Genomic DNA, 19,020 nt, shown 5'->3' with positions numbered 1-19,020 from the left:
GCCAGGAGCCAATGAAAGCGGCAGAGTGAGTGGTCCAGATTCCCTACGTGTGGTGGGTATTTGCAGCGATTCGTTGGGATTCTGCCGTTTTCTGTACCAGCGGTCTCTGGTCCTTAAGTAGTTAATGATGCTCTTCATTGTTCAAAAGAAATGTAAAGCCACAAACACTGGTTCACACGACAGTCGGGTCCTGGAATCTGGATACCTAGAGGGAGATACAGGTGAACCCTGGAACGCTCAACACCAGGGGAATCGCCCCCACTGGCCTCAATTTACGAGGCTTTATCAAACACTTTATCGAACGTTGCTAATTTACCTCATGGGTAAAATCTAATTTTGAATTCACTAAGGTGTTATAGATTTATTGAACGTTTTATCGATAAAACATTTGATAAATATAACTTTAGTGAATTCAAAATGAGATTTTACCCACGAGGTAAATTATCAAACGTTCGATAAAGTGTTTGATAAAGCTTCGTGAAATGAGGCCACTGCCTCGAAACTGCATGCTGACTGCAAAACACGAAAAAACAAATGCACATTCCTACCTTTATCTGATCAGCAGGCAGACTGTCAGCCAATCGGGTGCAATAGTATACACCCTTTGTCTGCCATATACAATCTAGCAGGAATTGCATAAATTGCAATTAACTGTACAATCTTCTAAATTGACTGAATACACAAAGAATATATTGGGAAATAATAATGCCAACATTTGTACAGCACTTTTCTCCTGTTGGACTCAAAGGGCTTGAGAGCTGCAGATACTAGGGGCGCACTCAGTAGGCAGTGTTAGTGTTATGGAGTCTTGCTCAAGGACTCCTTACTGAATTGGTACTGATTTACTGAATACATTGTTTTATACTGTGAAAGTGGTAGGGGTGTACAATTAAAGAGAACCTGAGGCTGGTTCTAAGAACGCTATCGGCGCAGAGTCTGCGTCTGCATATACTGCCCAGCCTCTGTTGCTATACTGCTGCCTCCCAGGCCCCCCTTGCTCTCTGCTTGCCCCCATAAATCAAACGCCGAGCTAGTGACACGGTGTCGCAGCAGGCTGTTTGCCTTTGGAAGTGTCAGTCTCGCCGCTCCCCTGCCTAATCCACAGTGCTGCTCCCCGCCTGCGTCCCTTCCCTCCCCGCTGATTGGAGGGAAGGGATGCGGGCAGGGACTGGCGGTATGGAGGAGGCGGGGGAGCGGCAAGACTAACACTTCCAAAGCCGGCTGTGACACGCTGCGCTCACAGCAGCCGATAACTCACTCTTTCCATGCTCTGTGTAGTAGATTTAAAAGGCAGCGGTTAGGGAGAGCTACACAGCCCTTTGAGGCTTTTCTGCATCCCTTTTAGATGGGAAAATCTGTATTCTGACATGCAGAAGAGCTCCCCCTGGTGGCCACAGCACATCTAAAGGGAATGTCAGAGATGCACTGGACAGAAAATCTCGACTCATACAAGCAGCTCCCTGCCTCACGGCTGCCCTGCTACATGGCTGGTAAGTGACACTTACTGAGCAGGGCTTAGTGAATTGAGGCATGTTTGTTTGGTAAATTACCGCACTGCTGCCTCATGTGGAAGCTCTTTAGTGAATTTGGGGAAAAAAGAAAAAAATACCGAATGTGGTATTTTACCAACCAAAATTATTTTACCAAACTGCCCTTAGTGAATAGAGCCCATTGTCCTCCACCCCACTGATCCAGCAATTGGACTCTAAGCATATCGCACTACAGATCGTTCACAGACAAGTGTGGCCATACTATGCACGCATTAGTATGGTTTGCATCTGCGCAGTAGCACAAATCCTCATGCACAGCTTCTACCTCTGTGCATGAGCAGCTTTATGCTACAGTGCTGGCGTGGGTGGGCGGGCACGTCGTGCACACGCGTGGCGGAAATGTGTGGGTGCAGTGACAGAACCAGCCCATTTTTAAACGGGCTTAGGTCCACTAGTTGATTTATAAAGCACCAACTTATTCCGTGGCAATGCCTCTGGATTAACCATTTCAGCCCGTGGGTGTTTTTCACTTTATGCATCTTAGCAATTTTCACCTCCCATTCATTCGCCAATAACTTTTTCACTACTTATCACAATCAATTTATCTATCTTGTTTTTTTCTGCCACCAATTAGGCTTTCTTTGGGTGGTACCTTTTTGCTAAGAATTTTTTTTTCTAAATGCATTTTCACTGGAATATTAAGGGGAAAAAAATCATTTTTCAGTTTTTAACCATTATAGCTTTAAAATACATGCTACCATAATTAAAACCCACACATTTTATTTGCCCCGGTTGTTACACCAGTTAAATTATGCCCCTATCAGAATGTACGGCGACAATATTTTATTTGGAAATAAAGGTGCATTTTTTTCAGTTGTTTTTATCACTATTTAGAAGCTTATAATTTAAAAAAATGTTAGTAATATACCCTCTTCACATGCATATTAAGTTCAGACCCTTAGGTAACTATGTGTTTGTTTTTAATTGTAATCTTGTTACAATGCCATTTGTTTGGCAGTCCTGCTGATCTCTTTGGCTGTAGTGGCTGAATCTCACACCTGAAACAGGCATGCAGCAAATCCAGTTTGACTTCAGTCAGAGCACCTGATCTTCATGCTTGTTGAGGGGCTGTGGCTAAAAGTATTATGCTACGTACACACATGCGACTACGATCGTTCGTTGTTAACGACGAACGATCTTTTAATTGACGAAAGAACGACCGGAGTAAAGTTAGTTCTAAAAAGTGTGTAACTATCACATCGTTAGAACGAACGTTACACCACGTAAAAGCACTCAATGCGCCTGCGCATAAAATTGTAAAGTTCCCTGGAGAAAAAGTGAAATGCGCATGTCCAGCCTGGTACAAACGATCGTTTCCAACGATGTACTACTTTTGCAAACGATCGTCGTTGGTTAATATCCGCCGAGACAGAACTTTCTTTTGTAGCGATTTGGCTCGTTCGTCGTTAGACTTAATAGTCGGTGGTTCGTTTTTTGTAACGATCGTCGTTGGTAAAGATCGGGGAACGATCGTTACAAACGACTATAGTCGCATGTGTGTACGCACCTTCAGACACACAGGATCAGTAGGAGAGTCTGGCAACTGGTATTATTTTAAGAGGAAACATCCTTATCCTTCTCAGTTTAGGTTCCCTTTAAGTTATTTTTAAAACTGGAATTCCCTACCATCCACGTGGACCTGGAGGGGGAATAGTAACGTCGCTGGGACTTGTGCAGGAGCAGGGTAAGCCTTATATTGGCTGTATCCTGTGCCTAAAGGCTCATACACACATCAGACCATGGTCTTTGGAAAATGAAAGATCACAGACCAGTTTTACCCCCTTCCATGTAGTATGAGAGCCATACCTACACAGTCTATTCTATGGAGCTGAACTCCCCATCAGAAAAAAAACTTTGCAAGATGCTGCACACACAGATGCTGTACAGACACAAAAGATCAGTAGCTGCAAAAGATCTGTTCCTGCCAAAAATCCAACCCTGCAAATTGCAATGATAGTCTATGAGATCTGCAGATCATCATACACACATGATTTAACTGACAGATCTGCAGATCTGAAAATCCAACCTGGTGGATCTGATCTGCAGATGAATGTCAGTTAAATCATGTGTGTACGATGATCTGCAGTTCTCATAGACTATCATTGCAATTTGCAGGGTTGGATTTTTGGCAGGAACAGATCTTTTGCAGCTACAGATCTTTTGTGTCTGTACAACATCTGTGTGTGCAGCATCTTGCAAAGTTTTTTTTCTGATGGGGAGTTCAGCTCCATAGAATAGACTGTGTAGAGTATGGCTCTCATACTACATGGAAGGGGGTAAAACAGATCTGTGATCTTTCATTTTCAAAAGACTATGGTCTGATGTGTGTATGAGCCTTAAGTCTCCTGATGGCTGTTTCATAGGTATGCATACCAGTTACCTTGCTATCCTGCTGATCATCTGCCTCTACTGCTGGGAATACACAGCTCGAATCTGAGCTGATAAAATCGTTAGATCATTTCCGATATGTCCAATCACAGTTCGATTGTTTTGCTGCTCGATTCATCATTGATGTGAATTGAAAAAAAGATAAGAAAAACGAGCAGTAGATAAGTAAATCGAGCGGGCAAAGCGATTGGGCGCAGAATTGACCTGTATATTCCCATCATAATAATACTTGCAGCCATAGACCCTGAACAAGCATGCAGATCAGGTGTTTCTTACCTTGTCAGATCGGATTAGCTGCATGCTTGTTTCTGGTGTTATTCAAATACTACTGTAGTCAAATAGATCAGTGGGGCTTCCAGGTAACTGGTATAAATGGAAATACATTTGGCAGCCTTCATATACCGTATATACTCGGATACAAGTCGACTTCGTGTATAAGTCGACCCCAATATTTGACCCTCTTAAGCTGGATTTTTCTTATTTACTCAAGTACAAGTCTACCCAAGAAAGTTAGACTGCACTTGGGCACCAGGATGTCTCAGTGTGGTCACTGTGTCCGCCAGGCTGTGTGGCCCCTCTAGCTTTGTGTCCCCAGTGTCCCCTTGGCTGTGTGGCCCCTATGTCCCCTAGCTGTGTGTCCCCTGTTTTACAGGAGCTGCAGCAGCCAGCAGCTGTCTCCCCTTCCCCAAAGTGCTACAGCACACAGCTTGCTGAAATTCCCCCCTCCCTCCTACCTGTCCCTCTGCTCGTTCTGGTCTGTTAGTTTACAATACCACAGCTACGGCTCCGATGTCATGTGATTTCATGTGTCATCGGAGCCGTAGCTGTGGTATTGTAAACAGACCAGCGTGAGCAGAGGGACAAGGGAGGATGTTGCGCTGTGTAATCAGTGAGTTTCCGCTTCAGCGCTGACCATTAGATGACTGCGGCAGAGGGGGGAAAGAGGGGGAGAAGGCCATCCTTTACCTGGTGATGGGAGGGAGGGGGGCTTTCTGGAAAGCTGCCAGCGTTAGGACTGAGTAAGGGGAGAGAAAGAGACTCCCCTGCAATTCTCTGCTATAAGTTGTGAAATTTAGGACTACTCAAGTATAAGGCGACCCCCCCACTTTTATACTTTGAGTCAGTCCTAAATTTCTCGACTTATAGGCGAGTGTATATATATGTACTTGCTTCAGTTGTGCTTTAATTAACCTTCCTGGCGGTAAGCCCGAGCTGAGCTCAGGCTATGCTGCGCAGGAGGATTTTTCAGGCCATGCTGGGCCGATTTGCATAATTTTATTTTTTTTTGCAACACGCGGCTGATCGCTGCCGCTCCGCGCCGCCACTACCCCCCCCCCCCCCCCCTCCAGACCCCGTGCGCTGCCTGGCCAATCGGTGCCAGGCAGCGCTGAGGGGTAGATCGGGACTCCCAATGATGTCATGCCGACGGGGGAAGCCCTCCAGGAAATCTCGTTCTTTGAACGGGATTGCCTGATCGGAGGATGCCGCTGCACATGATTTTTTTAAAAAAACTGCTCTGCTGCCCCCTGGCGGTTTTTAATAGACCGCCAGGAGGGTTAAGTGGAACTAAGCTTCAAAATAGGTCAATTTTCATCAATCTAACTATATAGGAGAGCTGAATACAAAACGACATGCTGATTCACTGGCTTACACGCAAAGAAAATATATTTCAAAAAGTTCAAGCTTATTTCTGAGTCAAGTCTTCTGAAAACATAATGTGCAAAATGCATTATTTCACAGGAAACACATCCTCTTTCATTGCTGTCTACAGTTGGAATTATCTGTTTAGAATGTGTCAGACTGATAGCATAATCCCCATTCTCATGATTTTAGCATAAAAAGAGCCGCTATCCCTAAAATAATTGATTTAAAATTGCTATTCCAGAGTTAATTTCTGGTTTGTCGCTTCACCAAACTAAATTACTCTATACTGGGCAGCACAGTGGTGTAGTAGCTAATACTCCTTTCTTGCAGTTCCAGATTCAAATGTGCATGGAGTTTGTATTTTCACCCTGGGTTTGTACTGGTTTTCTTCTGTATTACAAAACATACTGATTAGTTATCTGGTTTATAACTGGCCTTAAAGGGACTCCAAGCACCTCTCATGGGCAAGTGTTTTAGACTCCGACCAGTACTGCAAAGTACTTAAAGATGCATACCTTTCTGTAGCTTGTGCTCTCCTATTACATTTTGATGCCTGAATCGCCGTTCTACACCAAATAGTTTTCGTTTTATTTCAATTTAAACATTGCGGGTCACCACTGTCTTCTCTGTTAGGCCCCATTTACACTTGCAAAACGCAAAATTGGTTTGGCGATTGATGTGAAAAAATCGCCATTCACACTTGGTGATTTTTCGCGATTAGCGCTTCTATAGCACTAAATGCGATCACCGGGAAATCGCCAGAAAATGGTGCAGGAAACAAGTGTGCGTTTGGCAATTTGCGTTAATCGCCAGCGATTAACACAAAACGCCCAGGTGAGAATGGGCCCATAGGGTATTATGGCGCTAGTGCTTTAAAGAGAATCTGTATTGTTAAAATCACACAAAAGTAAACATACCAGTGTGTTAGGGGACATCTCCTATTACCCTCTGTCACAATACAGCCTTCCTTTTGAATCTCAAGAGATCATTTGTGTGTTTCTTTCCCCCTGCAGCTCACTGAAGAGTTAAGGTAGCCATACACTGGTCGATTTGCCATCAGATTCGACCAACAGATAGATCCCTCTCTGATCAAATCTGATCAGAGAGGGATCGTATGGCTACCTTTACTACAAACAGATTGTGAACCGATTTCAGCCTGAAACCGATCACAATCTGTTGTGGTGGTGGTGGTGCTGCTGCTGCCGCTCCCTACCACCCACCCCACGCATGCCCGCATACATTACCTGCTCCGCCGGCATGACTGCCCCCGGTCACGGCTGCTCGTCTCCGCTCTGGTCTCCAGGTCTGGCATGCTTTATTTCTTCCTGCCCGGCAGGAAGTTTAAACAGTAGAGCGCCCTCTACTGTTTAAACTTCCTGCCGGGCAGGAGGAACTGAAGCAGAGCGGAGACGGACCAGCGGTGACCGGGGGCAGTAATGTATTGCCGCTCTATTGCGTCGGGCACTCGAACGCCGCTAGCAACGCGCTCCCTACCCGCGGGCGATCGACGGTAATTTTCCGCACGGAGCGATCGACGGGATCGGACAAAATGGATCGAAATTCGGCGTGTAGCGCGAACGATTGGCAGCAGATTCAATCCCAGTGATCAAATCTGCTGTCGAAACGGCGGCAAATCGGGCCAGTGTATGGCCAGCTTTACAAGCTGATTGTTTGTTTCTTCTTGCAGACAGCTCTGCCACATTGCCTGTAATTCTGCAGTATGTGACTCATCAGTATGTGAACAGAGGATTTATCCAGCTTGTAAAAGATAAGAGAGCAGAGAAAAGCTGGCTAATGTAATTAACACACACACACACACACAGGGGAGTGTGCATAGAGGGGGCATGCATAGCAGATCACACTGAGGGCCCTTTTCCACTTGCAATCACTAGCGTTCGCGCTGAACGTTATTGGTTGCGATTCAGCAAATGCCCAAAATTTCGCGGCAATTTTCCGACGTTTGCGATCGCGATTTTGCTATGCTATGCACTGCATAGCAAAATCGCGGCAATAATCGCTCCGCCTCGCGATCGGGTAAAAAACGAATCGCGGTAGTGGAAAGGACCTACCGCGATTCCTATGTTAAAAGTAAACTAGCGATTTGAAAAATCACTAGCGGTTTTGTGATTCAGCCATCGCAAACGCCGTAGTGGAAAAGGGACCTGAAGAGTTGGCAGCCTTCCAGACACAGGACGACAAGTCCGACAGGGGAAAGATAAGCTGATTTATTACAGAGATGGTGATAGTAGAAAGTGCTGCAGTAAGCCAGAGCACATTATAATAGGTTTAGGAACCTGTAGGACGGTAGAAAAGAATCTTATTTCTCAGCATCAACATGGGTTTACTAAAGACAGGTCCTGTTTGACTAACATGCTCAGCTTTTATGAGGTAGTGAATGCTAATATGGATATTGGGAATGCTGTAGATGTGATATACTTGGACTTTGCAAAGGCCTTCGACACTGTTCCCCACAAAAGTCTGGTGCAAAAGTTGAGGATGCAAGGACTGGGGAAGAGTCTGTGTTCATAGATAGGGAACTGGCTAATGGACAGAAAACAAAGAGTTGTGGTCAATGGATCGTACTCAAAATGGGAGACTGTTAGCAGTGGGGTCCCACAGGGGTCTGTTCTGGGTCCAGTGCTCTTCAATTTATTTATTAATGACCTAGTAGATGCAGTAGTGAGCAATGTTGCTATTTTTGCAGATGATACAAATTTGTGCAGAATCATCAACTCTCAGGATCTGGATAGGATGGCTATATGGGCACATACATGGCAGATGAAATTCAACGTTGACAAATGTAAAGTCATGCATTTTGGACATACTAAGGGCTCTTTCACATCAGAGCTTGCGTTGGAGAACGCTCAAAGCATAAGTTTTGTTGTATGCCTTTTACTGCGTTTTGATATGCGTTGCACTGCAGTGAGTGTGCGTTTTTAATCCGTTTTCAATGCGTTACTGCACATAGAAAAACGCAGGTAATTTTTTTTTCTTTTAGTTGTCAACTTTCTACATTGTTCCTCTGTTGCATTCTGGGACTGATTGCCTGCGTTAACGGATTAAAAACGCGCATAGTGTGCGTTTTACATTGACTAACATTGTAACGCATAAAGCTAGCGTTGGCCGAAAAACTGCGCCTGGGTGCAGTGTAACGCAACGCACAAAAACGCAGCGTTATATGTGAAAGCTAAAATGAAAGTCTATGGACTTTCATTTCACCTTGGGTAACGCAAACTTTACCCTTTGCGTTGAAACGCAGAAAATCTGCCCTAATGTGAAAGAGCCCTAATGGTCTAGCACCATACAAAATAAATGGGATACAGTTGGGGACATCAAACTTGGAGAAGGACTTAGGAGTACTCATTGACAACAAGTTAAATAATCGTACTCGATGCCAAGCTAAAGCTAACAAAATTTTGGGATGCATTAAAAGGGAAATAAAAACTCGAGATGCTAGCATAATATTGCCCCTGTTTAACTCTCTAGTAAGGCCACATCTGGAATATGGAATTCAGTTCTAGGCACCACATTACAAAAAAGATATTGCAGTTTTAGAGCAGGTGCAGAGACGAGCAACAAAATTGATACGTGGGATGGAAGGTTTCACTTATCAAGAAAGGTTAGATAAACTGGGTTTATTTAGTCTAGAGAAAAGACGCCTTAGAGGGGATCTAATAAACATGTATAAATACATCAGAGGGCAATATAATAGCTTGGCGGATGAGCTTTTTGTCCCTAGGCCTTCTCTAAGGACTAGAGGACATGATCTGCGCATGGAGGAAAAGCTGTTTAGCCATTTATTTAGGAAAGGGTTCTTTACAGTAAGAGTGATTAAGATGTGGAATGCATTGCCACAGGAAGTCGTTATGGCAAACTCTATACCTGCATTTAAAGGGGGCTTAGATGCTTTCCTTGCGTTGAAAGACATCCATGGCTACAATTACTAGGTAATGCCTAATGATGTTGATCCAGGGATTTTATCTGATTGCCATCTGGAGTCGGGAAGGAATTTTTCCCTTTAGGGGCTAATTGGACCATGCCTTGTAAAGGTTTTTTCGCCTTCCTCTGGATCAACAGGGATATGTGAGGGAGCAGGCTGGTGTTGTACTTTATACTGGTTGAACTCGATGGCCGTATGTCTTTTTTCAACCAAAATAACTATGTAACTATGACATTTTTGTTACAGAGTCCCTTTAAAAATCGCTAGTGCTTGAGGGTTTTGCTGAAATCGCTGGCAAAACGATCAGATGTGAACGGGGCCTTAGAGAAGTGCATCACTGAATGAAGTAGGAAGAGGAAGTGACACACATGGCCGTTGCAGGAGGCTCCTCCAGAGGGGTCATAGCACGACTTTGTTGGAAGTTGTCTGGCTTAAAGGCATGCCCATGAGAGGTGCTCATTGTCCCTTTAAAGCAGACCTGAAATCAGAAAGCCCCCTCTGCTATAAAAGATACGCAACAGCATAATAACCTATAAAGAAAAACATTTCTTTGTTACAGCTGATACAAATCCAATAAATCTGTATTGTCTACTTCCTGATTTCATGGGCATTAACATCCTGTGTTTACCAATTAGCTCTCTGTGGTGGCAGTCAGCTTACAAAGCTAAATTCTCTAAATACTAACCGGGTGCATTTCTATGTTTTCCTTCTGACCTGTGCAAGAGTTCAGGTCCACTTTAAGACTACGGTAGAGATTAGGTATTAGGTTTCTCCAAGGTATAGTTAGTGCCATGACTCTACTGCTAATGATGTACAGTAACAATAATGTAAAAGTGGCTCACTGCTCAGCTAGATTTGTACTGCTCTGTATAGTACAATACGGTTTCCCCACCACTCAAATGATGCAGGTTTACTGCTATTTCTAAACATGCTAACAACTGACAAACTGGCTGAACGCTTGTCAAGCAGAGTTCAAACTTATCAAAAATAGCATGCAAATTTGTGAAAACACAATCTCCACTCGTACAATGAAAGTCAATAGAGATTTGCACTTTTATCTTGCTGCATTAGTTTTCACAGTACCTGTTAATTCTTTTTGACTTTCTTCAGCTACTCTGCCTAGTGTTCTAAAAATCATGTACAGAACAAAACGTGCCCATTTTTTGCGTGGACAAGTTTGAACCTTGCCTAAGGGCCCTTTTCCACTAGCTGCAATCCACTTCAAAAACATGATAGGTTAATGGCTCTCAACCACACAGTCCTACTTTCATGACCAGAGATACAGTTTAAGGAACACTATTTTAGTTATTGAGAGTGTGCAAATGTGTTCTTGGGTTTTTCCATTTTATTTCACGCGTTTCTTTATATTATATAGAGCTGATACCTTTTCAGCAGCACTTTGCAGAATGCATTGAACATCACTTGATGTCCCTCATTGGGGCTCACAATCTCCATATCACAGTTTAGGGCCAATTACTATGTTTTTGAGTTATGGGAGACAAACATTTGGAGAACATACAATTCTGTCCAGGAAGTTTATCTGCTGGAATTTAAACCTGGGACTCTCGTGTTGTAAGCATAGTCCTAACCCACCTATGACCAATGTTTCCTATAATGTTTCACGGCTATTTGCATCTTCATTGGTAAGATGTTTGCTCACTTCCTGTGCTTGGGACTAATATGAACTGTGGTGGTTCCAGAGAAAACATGAAGTACAACAATCAACACATGATGGACTCCTCAGTTCTCTGTAAAAGCGAGCTTTAAAACAAAGATAGATCCATCACCTACTGGAAGGTTAGCATATTTCTTAAATGCTGGTCATTGCTCTTGTAAACAACAAAAACAAAGCAGCAGCTTTTGTAAACTCATGAGCTAAGAGCGACCAGAAGTCTTAGTTGAGCTGAGACAAGTGCAGGTTGTCTTCTTCAACTGTATAATTTGCTTCTCAGTTTCTAGATTTTAACAGGTAGATCTTTGTCTTCAGGTTCATCTTCACTGCTTGTAGATTCCTCACCAAACAGGTCTGCTCCCATAGAGTTGTTGTTGTCTTTGTCCCGTGATGCAATCTTCAAGTTGATGAGGTACGGAGTATCACTCATGCCGATGAGAATGGTCTTCCTATCGGAAGCTAAAGACAGGCAGCAGATTTTACTATCGGGGGAGAACACTGAGATCAATGTGCCGTTGTCCAGGTTCCACAAGCTGACATCACCTACGAAAAGGCAGATTCTGATTTAGATATCTGTATAAGTATTTTTAACACCATCTATCTGTAAGTCTTACAGTCTGTAGCTTTGAAATTTAAGCCTAGCTTCAGCCAAACCAATTTTGAATTTGGTTATAGCTACATTTGGGAAGGGTTGTAGACTCAAGTTCTTTCAAGTGTCTGTGGCCCTGACTTCAGAACTCCATGGCTTTCAGCTGAACCCTGGTGGCCAGGGGAGGTAGAAAATAAGGAAAAAAAACTTTTATAGGCTGTTAGGCTTCCCCATGACGCCAAATAAAGTTTTAGCAGGAAAGCAGCACTCTGGACAAGCTGTCAGTAGCAGAGATTCTGTAAACTGGTGAAGCAGGTAGTTTCTGTTTATCTACTAAATATTTTATGTTTAACAAATTTGGGGCAAGTCTGCTATTCTTTTTACTTTGTTCCTCCTTGAAAGGACAAAAGCATAGAAAAATAACAAGAACAAAGGTACTTTCGGTCATGTAGTCACACCCAAATTAATTTTACTAATAGAGCTTTACAGAAAGCACCCTGATAAAGTAAGAACAATCTAAGTCAAATGTATTGATTTGGAGCTCTATTGGCACATAGCATCACGTTTCGCAGGTCTGTGAAAGAGGCATTCATACCAGTGTGAGACTATAGCCAAACTGGCACTATACCTAATGAAGTGGCACAAGGCAGGTGAAGCATATTGTTATATGTCCATAAAATTCAAAATCAGTACATTTGACTTAGATCATTCTTGAGAGATACTGTATATGTAATACCTCATACATGTTATTTTGGCATCTCCTGTATACCTTTTTACCTTTACTGTAGATTGCACTGGCCTCCCCTTTTCCCCCCACTACCGACCCCAACATGCAGATTGAAGTCCTGAGGCCCTGGATACCTGAACGATTAGTGCAATTGTGTCACACCTCCCACAACCTCAGATTAACAGGCTCTAATAACTTGACTACCCAGAGTCCAACTCAAAATCTTTGGAGCCAGAGCCTTATGTCATGCTGCCCCTAGCCTTTGGAATGCCTTGCCACAGACAAAGACAGCTCCAACCTTGAAGGCACTTAACACAAAACTGAAAAGCCACCTGATTAGTCTGGCATTTATGTTCACATAACGTTTTACCCTGTAAAACATCACAGACTGCAGTTAAGCCTATTTGCTTTGGGTTCTCCATGAGAAAAGCACTTTACAAATGTTTTGTAGTTGAGTGGACATGGGGGTTCTCCACAAGTGAAAAATCCAATGTGAGTAGTATCAATTTCAATTGCTCACAAAAGGTTTCCACATGTACTACTACTCTTAACCACTTCCCGACCGCCCACTACACAGGGGCGGCGGGGAAGTGGAGCCCTACAGGACGGCCTCACCCACAGAGGCGGCGGTCCATTTAAGGGCATGGGCGGAGCGATCGCGTCATCCGTGACGCGATCCTCCGCCGGCGCCTGTCACCGCTCGCTCGCCGCAACATCCCGCCGGCTATACGGAAGCGCCGGCGGGATGTTAACCCCGCGATCGCCGCATACAAAGTGTATAATACACTTTGTAATGTTTACAAAGTGTATTATACATGCTGCCTCCTGCCCTGGTGGTCCCAGTGTCCGAGGGACCACCAGGGCAGGCTGCAGCCACCCTAGTCTGCACCCAAGCACACTGATTTCTCCCCCCCCTGCCCCAGATCGCCCACAGCACCCCTCAGACCCCCCCCCCTGCCCACCCCCCAGACCCCTGTTTGCACCCAATCACCCCCCTAATCACCCATCAATCACTCCCTGTCACTATCTGTCAACGCTATTTTTTTTTTATCCCCCCCCCCTGCTCCCTGCCCCCTCCTGATCACCCCCCACCCCTCAGATTCTCCCCAGACCCCCCCCCCAGACCACCCCCCCCCTGTTTACTGTATGCATCTATCCCCCTGATCACCTGTCAATCACCTGTCAATCACCTGTCAATCACCCGTCAATCACCCATCAATCACCCGTCAATCACCCCCTGTCACTGCCACCCATCAATCAGCCCCTAACCTGCCCCTTGCGGGCAATCTGATCACCCCCCCACACCAATAGATCGCCCACAGATCCGACATCAGATCACCTCCCAAATCCATTGTTTACATCTATTCTCTCCTCTAAACACCCACTAATTACCCATCAATCACCCATCAATCACCCCCTATCACCACTTGTCACTTTTACCTATCAGATCAGACCCTAATCTGCCCCTTGCGGGCACCCAATCACCCGCCCACACGCTCAGATTGCCCTCTGACCCCCCCTTATCAATTCACCAGTGCATTAATTACATCTGTTCTTCCCTGTAATAACCCACTGATCACCTGTCAATCACCTGCCAATCACCTATCACCCATCAATCACCCCCTGTCACTGCCACCCATCAATCAGCCCCTAACCTGCCCCTTGCGGGCAATCTGATCACCCACCCACACCATTAGATCGCCCGCAAACCCGCCGTCAGATTACCTCCCAAATGTATCGTTTACATCTGTTATCTTCTCTAAACACCCACTAATTACCCATCAATCACCCCCTATCACCACCTGTCACTGTTACCTATCAGATCAGACCCTAATCTGCCCCTTGCGGGCACCCAATCACCCGCCCACACGCTCAGATTGCCCTCTGACCCCCCCTTATCAATTCACCAGTGCATTAATTACATCTGTTCTTCCCTGTAATAACCCACTGATCACCTGTCAATCACCTGCCAATCACCTATCACCCATCAATCACCCCCTGTCACCCCCTGTCACTGCCACCCATCAATCAGCCCCTAACCTGCCCCTTGCGGGCAATCTGATCACCCACCCACACCATTAGATCGCCCGCAAACCCGCCGTCAGATTACCTCCCAAATGTATCGTTTACATCTGTTATCTTCTCTAAACACCCACTAATTACCCATCAATCACCCCCTATCACCACCTGTCACTGTTACCTATCAGATCAGACCCTAATCTGCCCCTTGCGGGCACCCAATCACCCGCCCACACGCTCAGATTGCCCTCAGACGACCCCCCCCCCCCCCTTATCAATTCGCCAGTGCATTAATTACATCTGTCCTTCCTTGTAATAACCCACTGATCACCTGTCAATCACCTGCCTATCACCCATCAATCACCCCCTGTCACTGCCACCCAACAATCAGCCCCTAACCTGCCCCTTGCGGGCAATCTGATCACCCACCCACACCAATAGATCGCCCGCAGATCCGACATCAGATCACCACCCAAGCGCAGTGTTTCCATCTATTCTCTCCTCTAAACACCCACTAATTACCCATCAATCACCCATCAATCACTCCCTATCACCACCTGTCACTGTTACCTATCAGATCAGACCCTAATCTGCCCCTTGCGGGCACCCAATCGCCCGCCTACACGCTCAGATTGCCCTCAGACCCCCCCTTATCAATTCGCCAGTGCAATATTTACATCTGTTCTCCCCTGTAATAACCCACTGATTACCTGTCAATCACCTATCAATCACCCATCAATCACCCCCTGTCACTGCCACCCATCAATCACCCCCTGTCACTGCCACCCATCAATCACCCGCTGTCACTGCCACCCATCAATCAGCCCCTAACCTGCCCCTTGCGGGCAAACTGATCACCCACCCACACCAATAGATCGCCCGCAGATCCGACATCAGATCACCACCCAAGCGCAGTGTTTCCATCTATTCTCTACCCTAAACACCCACTAATTACCCATCAATCACCCCCTGTCACTGCTACCTATCAGATTAGACCCCTATCTGCCCCTAGGGCACTCAATCACCCGCCCACACCCTCAGAATGCCCTCAGACCCCAGCCCTGATCACCTCGCCAGTGCATTGCTTGCATCCATTCCCCCCTCTAATCACACCTTGACACCCATCAATCACCTCCTGTCACCCCCTAGCACACCTACCCATCAGATCAGGCCCCAATTTGCCCCGTGTGGGCTCCTGATCACTCGGCCAAACCCTCAGACCCCCTTCCGATCACCTCCCCAGTGCATGGATTGCATCTATTTTCCCCTCTAACCACCCCCTGAGACACCCATCAATCACCTCCTGTCACCCCCCTAGCACTCCTATCCATCAGATCAGGCCCAATACAACCTGTCATCTAAAAGGCCACCCTGCTTATGACCGGTTCCACAAAATTCGCCCCCTCATAGACCACCTGTCATCAAAATTTGCAGATGCTTATACCCCTGAACAGTCATTTTGAGACATTTGGTTTCCAGACTACTCACGGTTTTGGGCCTGTAAAATGCCAGGGCGGTATAGGAACCCCACAAGTGACCCCATTTTAGAAAAAAAGACACCCCAAGGTATTATGTTAGGTGTATGACGAGTTCATAGAAGATTTAATTTTTTGTCAAAAGTTAGCGGAAATTAATTTTTATTGGTTTTTTTTCACAAAGTGTCATTTTTCACTAACTTGTGACAAAAAATAAAATCTTCTATGAACTCGCCATACACCTAACGGAATACCTTGGGGTGTCTTCTTTCTAAAATGGGGTCACTTGTGGGGTTCCTATACTGCCCTGGCATTTTAGGGGCCCTAAACCGCGAGGAGTAGTCTAGAAAACAAATGCTTCAAAATGACCTGTGAATAGGACGTTGGGCCCCTTAGCGCACCTAGGCTGCAAAAAAGTGTCACACATGTGGTACCGCCGTACTCAGGAAAAGTAGTATAATGTGTTTTGGGGTGTATTTTTACACATACCCATGCTGGGTGGGAGAAATTTCTATGTAAATGGACAATTGTGTGTAAAAAAATCAAACAATTGTCATTTACAGAGATATTTCTCCCACTTAGCATGGGTATGTGTAAAAATACACCCCAAAACGCATTATACTACTTCTCCTGAGTACAGCGGTACCACATGTGTGGCACTTTTTTACACCCTAAGTACGCTAAGGGGCCCAAAGTCCAATGAGTACCTTTAGGATTTCACAGGTCATTTTGCGACATTTGGTTTCAAGACTACTCCTCACGGTTTAGGGCCCCTAAAATGCCAGGGCAGTATAGGAACCCCACAAATGACCCCATTCTAGAAAGAAGACACCCAAAGGTATTCCGTACGGAGTATGGTGAGTTCATAGAAGATTTTATTTTTTGTCACAAGTTAGCGGAAAATGACACTTTGTGAAAAAAAACTATTAAAATCAATTTCCGCTAACTTGTGACAAAAAAATAAAAACTTCTATGAACTCACCATACTCCTAACGGAATACCTTGGGGTGTCTTCTTTCTAAAATGGGGTCATTAGTGGGGTTCCTATACTGCCCTGGCATTTTAGGGGCCCTAAACCTTGAGGAGTAGTCTTGAAACAAAAATGACCTGTGAAATCCTAAAGGTACTCATTGGACTTTGGGCCCCTTAGTGCAGTTAGGGTGCAAAAAAGTGCCACACATGTGGTATCGCCGTACTCGGGAGAAGTAGTACAATGTGTTTTGGGGTGTATTTTTACACATACCCATGCTGGGTGGGAGAAATACCTCTGTAAATGACAATCTTTTGATTTTTTTACACACAATTGTCCATTTACAGAGGTATTTCTCCCACCCAGCATGGGTATGTGTAAAAATACACCACAAAACACATTATACTACTTCTCCTGAGTACGGCGATACCACATGTGTGGCACTTTTTTGCACCCTAACTGCGCTAAAGGGCCCAAAGTCCAATGAGTACCTTTAGGATTTCACAGGTCATTTTGCGACATTTGGTTTCAAGACTACTCCTCACGGTTTAGGGCCCCTAAAATGCCAGGGCAGTATAGGAACCCCACAAATGACCCCATTTTAGAAAGAAGACACCCCAAGGTATTCCGTTAGGAGTATGGTGAGTTCATAGAAGATTTTATTTTTTGTCAAAAGTTAGCGGAAATTGATTTTAATTGTGTTTTTTCACAAAGTGTCATTTTCCGCTAACTTGTGACAAAAAATAAAATCTTCTATGAACTCGCCATACTACTAACGGAATACCTTGGGGTGTCTTCTTTCTAAAATGGGGTCATTTGTGGGGTTCCTATACTGCCCTGGCATTTTAGGGGCCCTAAACCGTGAGGAGTAGTCTTGAAACGAAATTTCTCAAAATGACCTGTGAAATCCTAAAGGTACTCATTGGACTTTGGGCCCTTTAGCGCAGTTAGGGTGCAAAAAAGTGCCACACATGTGGTATTGCCGTACTCAGGAGAAGTAGTATAATGTGTTTTGTGGTGTATTTTTACACATACCCATGCTGAGTGGGAGAAATATCTCTGTAAATGGACAATTGTGTGTAAAAAAAATTAACAAATTGTCATTTACAGAGATATTTCTCCCACCCAGCATGGGTATGTGTAAAAATACACCCCAAAACACATTATACTACTTCTCCTGAGTACGGCAATACCACATGTGTGGCACTTTTTTGCAGCCTAACTGCGCTAAGGGGTCCAAAGTCCAATGAGCACCTTTAGGCTTTACAGGGGTGCTTACAATTTAGCACCCCCCAAAATGTCAGGACAGTAAACACACCCCACAAATGATCCCATTTTGGAAAGTAGACCCTTCAAGGTATTCAGAGAGGGGCATGGTGAGTCCGTGGCAGATTTCATTTTTTTTTGTCGCAAGTTAGAAGAAATGGAAACTTTTTTTTTTTTTTTTTTTTCCTCACAAAGTGTCATTTTCCGCTTACTTGTGACAAAAAATAATATCTTCTATGAACTCACTATGCCTCTCAGTGAATACTTTGGGATGTCTTCTTTCCAAAATGGGGTCATTTGGGGGGTATTTATACTATCCTGGAATTCTAGCCCCTCATGAAACATGACAGGGGGTCAGAAAAGTCAGAGATGCTTGAAAATGGGAAAATTCACTTTTGGCACCATAGTTTGTAAACGCTATAACTTTTACCCAAACCAATAAATATACACTGAATGGTTTTTTTTTTATCAAAAACATGTTTGTCCACATTTTTCGCGCTGCATGTATACAGAAATTTTACTTTATTTGAAAACTGTCAGCACAGAAAGTTAAAAAAATCATTTTTTTGCCAAAATTCATGTCTTTTTTGATGAATATAATAAAAAGTAAAAATCACAGGAGCAATCAAATAGCATCAAAAGAAAGCTTTATTAGTGACAAGAAAAGGAGCCAAAATTCATTTAGGTGGTAGGTTGTATGAGCGAGCAATAAACCGTGAAAGCTGCAGTGGTCTGAATGGAAAAAAAGTGGCCGGTCCTTAAGGGGGGTAAAGCCCTAGG

The 19,020-nt window shown here is 44.5% G+C and overlaps 1 protein-coding gene across 1 annotated transcript in view; it reads right to left on the bottom strand.

The window, feature by feature from the left end:
• Window positions 1–10,859: 10,859 nt before the first annotated feature.
• LOC137546453 (uncharacterized) overlaps window positions 10,860–19,020 on the bottom strand; it is an 82,064-nt gene continuing 73,903 nt past the window's right edge. Inside the window, exon 16 of the mRNA XM_068268948.1 lies at window positions 10,860–11,737. Within this exon, the coding sequence (XP_068125049.1) occupies window positions 11,478–11,737 (260 nt within the window). The 3' untranslated portion in view covers window positions 10,860–11,477. The remainder of the gene's footprint in view (window positions 11,738–19,020) is intronic.

This window comes from Hyperolius riggenbachi, chromosome 1 (genome assembly GCF_040937935.1).
Source record: "Hyperolius riggenbachi isolate aHypRig1 chromosome 1, aHypRig1.pri, whole genome shotgun sequence".
NCBI lineage: Eukaryota > Metazoa > Chordata > Amphibia > Anura > Hyperoliidae > Hyperolius > Hyperolius riggenbachi.
This window is presented reverse-complemented; position numbering and strand designations above follow the sequence as displayed.